The sequence below is a fragment of the Echiichthys vipera genome (genome assembly GCF_963691815.1).
Source record: "Echiichthys vipera genome assembly, chromosome: X".
Taxonomy (NCBI): Eukaryota; Metazoa; Chordata; class Actinopteri; order Perciformes; family Trachinidae; genus Echiichthys; species Echiichthys vipera.
This window is the reverse complement of record NC_139825.1, coordinates 6858556-6871057: the sequence shown is the minus strand read 5'-3', so window position 1 is coordinate 6871057 and position 12502 is coordinate 6858556. Positions and strand designations below refer to the sequence as shown.

At 41.0% G+C, this 12502-nt stretch overlaps 1 protein-coding gene across 1 annotated transcript in view; it reads left to right on the top strand.

Annotated features, from left to right (window-relative positions):
* Window positions 1-259: 259 nt before the first annotated feature.
* LOC310966028 (receptor-type tyrosine-protein phosphatase gamma-like) overlaps window positions 260-12502 on the top strand; it is a gene marked incomplete at both ends in the record, with an annotated part of 771775 nt that continues 759532 nt past the window's right edge. The window contains one exon of the mRNA XM_083939815.1: window positions 260-353. Coding sequence (XP_083795941.1) covers window positions 260-353 — 94 coding nt within the window. The remainder of the gene's footprint in view (window positions 354-12502) is intronic.

Genomic DNA, 12502 nt, shown 5'->3' with positions numbered 1-12502 from the left:
ATACACGCGCCTTCATAAAAAAATTAGTACCCGAGTGTTATGCTCATATCCGTGGATATCGGGGGGGTTTTGCGACGGAAAGACTCTTTACTGGACCTCTAAACATTTCTCCGCCCTCGACCTCCACCTTGCCCAGTCCGCGCCGCTTGTCCGGCGCTGCTTTTTACGCAGCGAAGGCGTCGCTGATTTGCCCGCAAAAGGGAGAAACTCAACAGTTGTCGCTGCTTATTGTTTGCATGCCGACGTGCATATCACTACCATGTGGAGGCTACGGCAGTCGTGTTATTGTTGCTGGTGGATTTTCTCTCTCATTCTGCCTGCCTTCGTGCTCCTCCGGGCCGAGTGTCATCCCGGTAAGTTTCATTCCCATACACAAGTCAAACACTTGGCTTTTTTGTTGCCCATGTCTGAGAAGGAATGTGGTCATCATTGTTGCATTGTCAGGATGAGACCCATTTCTAATAGGCTCTTGGAATTAAGTAATTTAATATTATATCCTGTAACGTGTCACTGGCTGGGAATATTCCGTGCCTTTTGGCTTGACGCGCTTCTCCGGCACCGGCATGCCCACTTGAAACTGTTGAAGACGCAAAAAGGCAGTTAGTAAAATGATTTCTATGCAGCTGAGTGACCTGTTTGAAGCACATCTTATCCATTACAAGCACAACTCTATCACAGGAGCGTATTTCCATTTGCTTCCTTCCCCGTTGAAACTCTCTCTTTGACTCCAATTCCATTTTTTTCTTTGTCACCATTTAAATAGCAATCAAACTCTTATAAAAGGATACACTGGGTTGAAATGCTATTAAATGAGCAGTAGGCAGGGCGATTGCTAGTTGGGTCAGGGATATGAGTAGATAAAACGAGGAAGATGTGATGCCTTGTCAGCCGACGGCGCGTACGCCAGAGCCGTTATCTCACCGCCTGAAGCAAGACAGACCTCATGTCAGTGTTTGGTATTGTCATGTAGAGCCCTGAGGATTTCCATCCAACACTGGCAAACACTCCTAAATATTTACTTCCTCTAATTTGGTTAAATTCCAGCTATTATAGAACAGAATTGAACTATTTCTGCCACATTCGTTTTCAAATGGAAGAATCCCTGGCCCTGGAGCCCAGAGTTGTGAGGTCCAAAGCATCTGGCTTTAAACCATCAGGAACTAATACCTGAAGAGGAACAACACATTGTCTGTTGCTTTTACACTCAGACAGTAAGGAGGAGAAATATGTTATATATATCAAATTGGAAAATAAATTCAACAAAATGAATTTGACCTTGACCAGAGTGTCCATATACACTCCATTCCTCTTGACTGTGGAAGATCCAAGAAATGCCTTTGACACTTTCTCAGGATATCCAACCTGTCAAGAGCGTTTTGTTTTCAATTCTGGAGTGAACTGCTCATGTTTACCATGAGCCTTAAAGTAGATACATATGCTATATTTTGTTGTCCAATATGAATCAATACTAGTAGAATTAGATAATATTTAATATGGAGACAAATACCTGTATATCTACATATTAGGGCATCCTTTTCAGAAGAAATTTAAAAAAGCCAGAATGATGCATCTGAAATGTGGTTGTAGAGTGATAGAGGTTTGCTGCACTTAGTCCGCACACAGACAAGCTCAGAAATGTAATTCAGCTTGTAAAAAGACTAAATGACACATTTAAAATGGAACCCATAACATTGCGATAACAGAGTCCAAGTGCGGTGTCGTGCCCTGTAGTATATCGATATATCACGCAGCGCTGCTCTCAGATGGGTGTGTAACAGTGCTGTGAACAAAACAGGCTTCACTGATTCTTTCTTTGAAGAAATCTGAGAAGTGGATTAATGACTCATTCATTGTGTACTCTTATTGCCCCCCCAATCTGAGGAACCACTCTAATGTTAAAAATTCACTGAGCCCGAGTCGGAGCTGTCAGCTGTAGCTGTTCACAGATATGACACGTTACCACAGAGCCGGATAGTCGGACTGTATTAGCCTACTTTTCAAAATTGAACAAATGCATTTTCAGACTTGAGTGTCTGTGTGTGTGTGTGTGTGTCCGATCCTGACATTAGATCTGCACTCCTGGATGGAGGCATACTGTAGATAGATGGATGGAATGAATAGTTTGTCCCACAGGTGGAGAATTCATTTATGTGAAGTGGTTAACATTTGTTCTGCTGGGGAAAGTTTTGTTTTTGTTTTTTTTCACAGACCAAATATTCAAGATGGATCAAACCAAAAGGAATAAAGAGTCGATAGTTATTCATTAATGCTGCACAGATTGAAAAAAAAAAAGAAACTTTGAGAGGAAATAGGGGTGCTAAATGACAATCAATGTTGAAATCAGGTGCATGTCACTGTCTTTTCTGATAGATAACAAATCAACACAAAAATCTAGAAATATCTGTTTAGGTTGCGTGGAATCTATTTTATTATAAGCTGTGGGTTTACAGGAATACACGAAAAGGACAGATGGACGGGTATTCAGCTGCCAGTTTGTAAGGCTTTAGCGACATGAGGAATTTCTGGGGAAGTGGGCATCATCACCAAAGGGCAAATCCACGGCTCAGGATGTGGAACATTGATAATCTCTCTACCTCTCTCTCTACTTGACCTCCTCCCTCACTCCTCTCTCTTCCCTCGGCTCGACCGCATGTCGTCATGACACCGGCTTCGAGTGAGCCCAAGGTGGCTGGTTCATGTTAACGGCTGGCAGATGATGTAGAAACAGAGATGAGTGTGCTTCTCTCCTGCTGGGTATCATCAGCAGCAGACTCTCAGTGCCTCTCTCCTTACCTCAAGCCCGCTCAGCTTTTCTATTAATAAGGCTCTCATCCAGGAGATGGGTTTAGAACAGCACAGGAAGGGCAAGATCGGCTTTCCGTAAAACAAAAACAAAAAAAAACATGTCACCCATGGACCACATGCAAATATGGATTGCTCTGGCAGATGATGATATATAATCTGCTTTTTTTTCTAAAAAGTATCATGCAAAAAAATTATTTTAGCATTTCTGGTTTACTGGAGCCCCTACTGTCACTCTAGAGTGGAGAAAATAATGGGGGAGATTCTTAAATACAGCCATACATCCAAATACAACATACTTTTTCTATGTTAAATCAGTTTTCAGTCTTACTGAGTCCTAAAATACTCTTTCTCTCAAAAGAAATGCCAGAAGGGTGCAGTTATTTCATACTGTTTCCATTGCAAATCAGCTCACATCAGGAAAATATTTAGATTCATATATAAGATCACATACAGTTACATTCAGGACTTGGGCTGCAACAATTAGTTGATGAATTGTTTAGTCGATTGACATAAAAATAATTGCCAGCTATTTTGATAATCACTGGTTCTTTTTCATGCAAAAAACAGCAGACAATGCTGTTTTCAGCCTCTCAAATATGGAAATATAGCAATTATTTTTTTCTGTTTTATATCATATTTAACTGAACATGGTTTTGGACAAAACAAAATATTTAAAGACATCATCTTTGACTTTGAAAAACTATTCATTATTTTCCATCATTATGAATCGATAATGAAAAAAACATTAGTTGCAGCAATGAGGACCACAGGATAAAACATGTAGGGCTGGAGATAATTTTAATGGGAGTGCATGATGTGTTTTTCACAGTCCCGATTCACTGATGCGATGATAAAGATATATTCAGATTTGTTTCTGATTATATTGAGGTGTTAAAGTACAGTACATCTGTTAAAACACATCTCTCAAGTGCCTCTTGCATGTTGTTTCCTGCTCTTGTAATGAATGTATGTATGTCGTCTTAGAAATGACATCCTGTAATTTTTTAGTAGTTTTGTCTGGTTTATTAATTAGATCAAAATGTGGTAAAGATTATCATGCCCTTTATTTACATGATTTACATAAAAAACTCAAGGAAAAGGAAGGAAATGCACATAGAACGCGCCTGAGAATGATGCCAGTGATTTATCTCACTTCATATTAATGCAGTATTTTATTTTCCTGCTGATTCATAAAGCGTGATTTTTGTCAGGGGAGAGGCTATGACGTCCACAATTATAGCCTCAGCCCCAACCTGCGCTTTATCCTCTGAGGTTTCAAAGAGTAGAGTTCATCGTTTACTCTGGAGTCCACCTTAATAATGTCATACCTCCCTGCAGAGCAACACCCACAATGATTCAGGTGCCGTTAGAAATTCAGGAAGATTGTGCTGCACTGTCGCATCTGTACGAGTGACCTGAATGCTGCCAACACGCCCCCGGTCAACCACATAATGGCCGGTTTGCAGCCACACAAACATCTTTTTTTTGGGGTGGTGGTGGTGGGGGATGGGGGGGTGGGGGTGGGGGGGGGTGGGGGGGGGGTTGAAAGCACTGAATATCACCGCGGGGCGTCTGCTGGCTGACACAGAACATCACTTTTCCTTCTCCGTCTGCGGTGTGCGGTGTCAGCGTCGAGGCATCACGTCTCTGTCACGGCACTGCATTTCACCCCCTGGGTTAACCAAACAAAAGAGAGAGAGGGAAAAAGAAAGAAAAGGAAGAAGACATAGGAGACAGGGAAAGAAAGAGATGTCTGGCCCTCAACCTGTCGCTCTCTGCGAAAAATTAATCGGCCCTGTCGCTCCTGGCTGTGTGGAAAAACAGAACAGCCATTGTAATCTCACAACAAGCGCCTGAGCTAGCACATTTTTTAACCCCCACAAACACACAACCCTTCTTCCATCTGTCTCTATCTCTCTCCTCCCCCACTTTTCAAATTCACCCTACTTTTCTCTGCTGTTAGAATGTGTATGCACATACCTTTTCTGCTTCTTTTAAATCCTGGAACAAATGAGGCGGTTTGTTAACCATTCTAAGCCGTGTCACTAACCTTTTTCTCTGAGCCTTTTTGTCGAAGCGATACGGGGGGAAGGTTGACATTTAGGGAAGGGATTGGATATGCTTCGTGGCCCTCGGTTGCCAACATTATCATCATCATCATCTCAGTGCTCACTGAGCTATTATCTGGCCTCCACTGTGGCCAGAAAAACGCTTGCACATCGGCTCATGGGTCACTTTATCAGTCAGCGAAGGGCTTGTCAACACCATCCCGTCTTTGCTTAATAGATAGATTAAAAGATATTGTGTCATGTTTATGTGTTTGTGTGTGTGTGCATGTGTGTGTGTGTGTGTGTGTGTGTGTGTGTGTGTGTGTGTGTGTGTGTGTGTGTGTGTGTGTGTGTGTGTGTGTGTGTGTGTGTGTGTGCGTGTGTATGCAAGAGGCAGTGTGGGTTGGAGGGGTGGCTTCAGGCAGCTATCCTTGTAGAATACTGCTTTGGTTGCTGTCGCCTGGTCATTAGGAGGCAGCTGCCTGACAGAGCGAGAGAGAGAGAGGAATCGGGAACCAGATAAATGTTGAAAAAAAGAAAACATCCCTTCTATTGTGCTATTGATTTTTAGCAGGAAGTTATGCTGGTTTGCTGCACAATGGGGGGAACTAAAGATAAATAGGTCTGATAATGATAACAATAGAAATGATGATATTAGGAGCAGATGAGCTAATGATACAATACGATGAGTGGAGCCAAGCACGGAGCATCATCTTATTTTGTTTTTCCATCAGCATTTCTGCTCAGCTGAGCATGCCCCTTTAGGTGTTTAATCTGTTTCGCAACAGATTTTTAAAAAATGAATAAGCTTGTGGCCCCTCACTGCAGCTTGAAAAAGGAGAATCGTGGGAAAGATCGAGCCGTCTGGCCCTATCCCATTGCAGGGCCACATTTCTCTCAGACTTAATGGGCTGCTGAAAATAAGGCGAACTCTTCAACCACCACCAGGCTTTCACTTTTTCTCTCTTATCTCTGTGTCTCCATTGTTCCACTTCACTGTTTTAATCAAGTCCACTGCCGGATTATTTGGAGAAGAGGAAGGGGTGTCCCGCTTTCATTTTCTAGAAGGTGCCTGCTGGATTTTAGCTTAGTCAGGCCGGCCTGTGAGAGGTGATTCCCAACAGTATCACCCACCCCTCCTGTCTGTCTCCACTCTTCTCACTCTGTTCATTCTGCTTTGCTAAGTCTTGTTTGCTTCCGGCAGGATTTTGTTGGCTGCCATATGTTTTACTTCCCTCTGCCATTATCACCATCATGCTTCTGAAGCAAACATTTAATTCATACTTCTGACAAACACCTGCAAAAAGGCAATCCGGCATCAGTCAGTGTAGATACGGTTCATATGTTTAAAACACATAAATGTAAAATAAGCGAGTGACCGTTGTCAAAGTGCTTCTTGTCTTGCTCTCTGTAGAGCAGTGCCGTATGTTGACAGGTGCTTTTAGAGGGCGAGGCCCACCTGCAGTGGACCGGGTTGGGGGGGGGGGGGTACTTTACCTCTGTGAGTACTGTAGGCTACACCACAGCTGACACAAGTACTATACAAAGACACCTGCAGCACCACCACAGCTCTCTGCTAAAATCAACCCCCCCTGTAAAGAAAATACTGACTTTTTAGTGGTAAAGTTTAGTGTTAAAATCTTGTCGCATCTCGTTGTCGTGGACTCTGAATGTATGATATATATATTTTAATATTGTACTGTTATGACAGTGATGGTGCTGTCTGTTTACCTTCTATGTTTCACCTTCAAAAGAGCACAGTAAAAATGTGACACTGAATTTGAAAGAGCACATTGTAATTTCTGCATCTATTATTGATTAACCGTGTGTGCTCCTTAAATTTCTGGTTGCGCTCATAAAATTTTCAGTTGGGGGCCACAGAGCACCCAGTGAAAAAAGTTAGTCTGGAGCTCTGATTGCATTCTTCTATTCAGAAATTATTTTTTTCATGCTGCTGCTATTAATGTTTCCAATGTTGCGGATGAGAGAATGCCCAATTTATTTTCATATTAAGTAGCCTGTGTAATATTTTGATATTTTCTATTCAGAATATGTTTGATATGCTACCAAAATGTTATTCCCTGCCCTCAAGTGAGTGATTAAGGAATATGATTTGCATTTTTTCTTTATATCATAAGGAAGATAACATTTTATGTTACCTATAGACCTTTTGAAAGTTGTAAACATAAACTTTTAAATGTGTCCAAGTTTGATTCCTGTTGCAGTGAATGTGAATGACATCAGCTGACAGGAAGTTAACAAGGACCAAGGCTGTTGCCTAGTAATGGAATTCCTTTAAAAAGGTCTATACAGTTAACCTATTCAGAGGGAAATACAGCTTCGCAGATGAATTGCAGCTTATCAATTAATCAGTCATCAATAGATAAGATGAAACAACTATCGATTCACAAATTACTATTCATTCATTCATTCATTCATTCATCTTCAGCCGCTTATCCCGGGGTCGGGGTCGCGGGGGGACACCAGTCTATCGCAGGGCACATAGAGACGAACATAGACGGACAACCATTCACACCTATGCGCAATTTTAGAGTGATCAATTAACCTAACACATGCATGTCTTTGGATTGTGGGAGGAAACCGGAGTACCCGGAGAAAACCCACACAGACACGGGGAGGACATGCAAACTCCACACAGAAAGGCCCAGGCTGGGATGCGAACCTGAAACCTTCTTGCTGTGAGGCGACAGTGCTAACCACTACACCACCGTGTAGCCCTCCATTTGCATCCCTAGTTCAGGTGTTCACGGTAGGTCGGCCAATCAGTGCCCTTCAAGGTCTAAAAATGTTAACGTAGATGCTGCAGTTGCATCAGTTTTATCATGACTGGAGAATTTTTCTTCATGAAAAGAAGAGCAAAGAATGGCACTGAAGAATTTTCTTGATGTTTTCTCTCTTCTCCCAAAAGGCTTCAGTAAGAGTTTGATAGAAAGATGGTTCATCCAATCACCCGCTAAGAATGCTTTGATAGTTCCTGCCCTCTTCTAAACAGTTTCTAATGATGGCTTCTCAGATGGTTCTTTGTCAGGTTTACTCTTTGTTTCATATTCAATCATTTGACTTTAAACTATGTATTTGGATATGGCAACATACCTCATTGATAGAGACCCAAAACAGCTCAAGACCCAAGACACCTTACAGTTTGTTTCATCAGTTTGATGAACCATGACATCATCCTCAGCAACAGGGTCACCCTGCCCTTTTTCTTAGCTCAAAGGCAGGGTCACAAATACATGAATGCAGGTGACAGACCATCGCCTGCTGAGGCTGGTCAAAGTGAACCTGAGTCGAACGCAAGAATTTGCTTTGTCAATGGAAGCAAATATTTTATTCTCCCCTTCGCTCGCAGGATGAAGGTGTTTGGCTGAGGAATATTTATCTTGTGCATGTGTGACCATGCCTGAAGACTTCTACCAATTCCTCTGTAAAAGTTGGTCTCAGCAGCTTTGTGAAGAGGTTTTTCAGAGGATACTCTTAGTGATAAGATGAAATGTTTTGTGAATACGGACCTTGGTTCTTTAGCTGAAGTTGTCGGGCTGGAAAACCAAATCAAATGGAGCTGTTGAGGTGAGGGACACCGCAGACTTGGGCTGGATAATTGGGGTTTTGCCACCACAAGCCATTGCTTGTCATAGTGAGGTATCAAAACAGTTAAGGTTTAGAATTGGCAGCAACACTCAAGTACCATTTTGGCACTAGTTACAAAAAAAGAACCAAGTGTTACTCAGCCCTACAGGCAACAACAACAGAGTAAAAGATTAGTTGAAAGTACTTCTGGCAAAAAATCCTGTACACTTCTTTTGTCTCCATTCCCTCTTGGTAAACCAATAAATGCTGCGAGACACCCTGGCAGGCTGTGGTTGCATGCAGGTAGAAACACAACACAGAGAGCTGAAAACAAAGAGAAAAGAGAGAGACATAGAGACAGCACAAGATGCTGATGAGAGTGGGGAGGTGTATGCAGCCAAGTCCTTTTCTTTTTGGGCATTTTGCTAAGCGGAATGCCAGGGGAGCTTCTGTGTCACTGTGTAGGGCTGTTGTGTGTTAAAAGGGGCTTAGACTGACAGGCTGTCGACCAGCATGGAGGCTGACAGGCCTAAGCAATGGCAACACCAAACAAACAAACGAGAAGGAGATGAGATGGGAAAACAAATGGGCAAGACAACCCCCCCCCCCCTCCCCCCATGTGACACCACCTTTTGTTTTTGAAAGCCATAAGATGCAATTTGATGGACTATTCCTGACAGAGAAGCGGCGGACAGTTGCCAGGTGTTGGTTCTTTCTGCCATGGGCCCTCCTCCCCCCTCCACCACCACCTTGGCACATGTCAGGACTTTCAGACACTTTGTGTTCTTTTGTCAGGCTCAATAGGTGGCCATTCACTCTGGAGCTGTGACAGCTCTCCGATACACTAGTGAAAGGTGTAGATGGGTGTTCCTGCCATTTCCCAGAACGTTTTCTCATTTTGAATGTGGAAATGCACTTCACTCGACTTCCATCAGTCATCTCTGCTGACAGTGGAATGGAAGCAGCTGCTTTCTCCCTGAGAAAGGTGAAAGAAATGTCACCATCTTACTTTGCTGTTGTGTGTCAGTTAGATAAGTCCTGGTGCTTTACTCAACAGTTTAAAATTCCCTTTTCACTTTCCACTGTGGTAATTTCTTTCTTATGAAATATGATGTTCTATGTAATGTGGAACGACAACTGGAAGTTTAGACAACAACAGTTGATGGTTAGGGTTAGGCATCAAACGGACTTGGTTAGGATAAGGCAAAAGATTGTGCTTATGCTAAGTACTTCCAGGACACAAACACTGGTTCTTCAGCTGAAAGTCCTGTGTTTTGGGTCCCATCCACCACCCTGACCCTCCTCCCTCCATTTAGCGCTCTTGTAAGTAATACAGTTATAATAAAAATACACACAAATTACAGTGCATTACGTTCTAAGATTATATGTGGTTTGAAAGAAAGATCTTTTCTGTTCTTTTCTGGTCTTCCTTATCATCTTTCCTTCCTTTCATTTCTGCAATTTCACTTTTTCTATTTTCCCATAATTTTATTTCCTTTCTTCTTTCTTTATCATCACTCCTGAACCCTCCTCATGTCTTTATTTCTTTTCCTTGTCCTTGATTGTTTGTTTTTCTTTCTTTCTTTCATATTTATACAGCAGTATTTGGTTCTTGTTGCTGGTTTCCCTCCTCTCTGGTCGCATGGACATGCTTCTGTAACCATGGATAATTATTCTGAACACAGCCCAGACCAATGACCATAAATTTAAATTGCATTTTTCATGTACACACACACACACACACACACTCATGCACACACGCCAAGCATGCACGCATGCACGCACACACACACACACACACACACACACACACACACACACACACACACACACACACACACACACACACACACACACACTTATTTTACAGTTATTAAGTGCTCACAAAGTAGCATTTGCAATAAGTAATTATGAGTTGAACAATGCAAATTAGGGTTCAGAAAGAATCTCAAAGTCAGCATCAAGATGCAAAGTGTTGAATACTCATAAGGACATATTTTTCATACCTCCTCAGCTGTTGATGGGGGTATTAATATGATATCATCATTTTATGAAGACAAAATGGCACCATTGGCTTTGACACAGAGCCTGAGAGGAAATTGAACTCTTAAACTCACTTTTTACAACCTGCATCTTGTTTTTGTAGATTTGGCCATCAGTGATAATTGTTTTTAACTCAGCGCGTTAAGTGCTGAGATCTGGCTGTTGGAACAGAGTGCAGTAAAACACCACCACATGTTCATTCACGTTTCAAACAAATACAGAACACAAGAACCTCAGGACCCTTTTACGCACTAATTCCAGCGTTACAAACTTGAGGCAGAAAGTTTAAGGGTTTACCAGGCAGGGAGGTCTAATGAAATGATGCTAATGAGTAACATCACCACATGTGCTTTTGGGGCTTGATGCATTAGAAACTAACAGCTTCTACTCCCTCAATGTCAATCATTCTGTTGTGGCAATGTTAGCAACATGGCTCAAGTTCATTCAACCACTTTGGTTCAGACTGTAATCAATTGAAAATATCCGATTAATTCTGATGAATTTTGATTTAAACATTCATGCTGTCCAGAGATGACTACTACTGAGATTTGCTGTCTTTTTCTCTCTCCTTTATGTATATATATATATAGGAGCTATATTCAAGTTAAAGCAAAAACCATTTGTGTCGTCCAGTATTTAGTATTGCGCCATTATTCAGACTTACTTTCCCTCAACACCCTCAACTCTGACTGACTTTCAGCATCCCTGCGACTCCCAGAACTTTTAAGTATTTATGTTTTTGCAAGAAGAACATTTTCTAACTAATACAACAATGAACTTAGAAGAAATTAGGGCTGCAACTAATAGTTATTTTCATTATCGATTAATCTGTCTGTCATTTTCTTGATTAATCGATTAGTTGTTTGCACTATCAAACGTCAGAAAATTATGAAAAAGGTTGATCAGTGTTTCCCAAAACCTAAGATGACGTTCTCAAATGTCTTGTTTTGTCCACAACTCAAAGATATTCAGTTTACTGTCATAGAGGAGAAAAGAAACTAGAAAATATTTACATTTCAGAAACTCAATAGTTGATAACTAATTGATTGATCAATTAATATTTGCAGCTCTACAAGTAATACAATTTCTCAATTCAGTACAGCTCTTTTGATGTGGTATGGCTAGAAGCTTATGGTCGATAATGTTAGCTAAAGTTAGCAAACTCTAGATAGATGATTAACATTTACGCTTCAATTATTGTCATAGTAGCTGCTTTGGAGTGATAGTTAAAGACTGCAAGATTGCTTTAAGTGCAATACTAAATTGCTGTTGAGTTATTAGACTTAGACTTAGACTTCGACTTCTCTTTATGATCCTTTTGGGATGACTCCCGCAAGGAAATTGAAATTCCAGCAGCTTACAAAAACATGAGGGAGGTATAAAAAAAATACAGTATAAGATAACCAATAAACTCTTAGCTAATTAAATATAGAAAGTGAAACAATAAACAGTAAACAATAAACTCTTAGTTAAATATACATAAAGTAGAGATATGAATACAGGTCAAATAAAATTCACGGAAAATGAAATCAGATAAGTTAAGTGTAGAGAAAGCGTATACAATAAAATATGTATGACTCTATATGGCAGAAATAAACAGTAAGATTAAAATGATTGCACTGAAGTGGTGGCCTATAAATTATTAATGGCCTATAAATTGTTATTCTCTACCTTATCTTACAGTCAACAGTTTAAGCAATACATTTAAAATTTGTCTTAGTTTGACTCTCAGTGAAATTCTAACGATAACCTGGGTTAACTAAAAATGATTGTGACGATTTTCTCATAGCCAAAACCAAGTTGTTTTTGTAATGATTTTTTCCTAAGGGCTTGTAGAAAGTTATGTATTTGTGTAGAAAGGTAGAAAAAGCAGAATGTATTTTGCTTGCAGAGCTCAGCTGTGGCCCTCAGTGTGCTTACTCTGGATAATCACCAAGCATTAATTCATAAGACTTGTTTTACCACTCAATCAGACCAGTGTTGGGAATGTCCATCAATCAACCCATTCCCCCATTTTC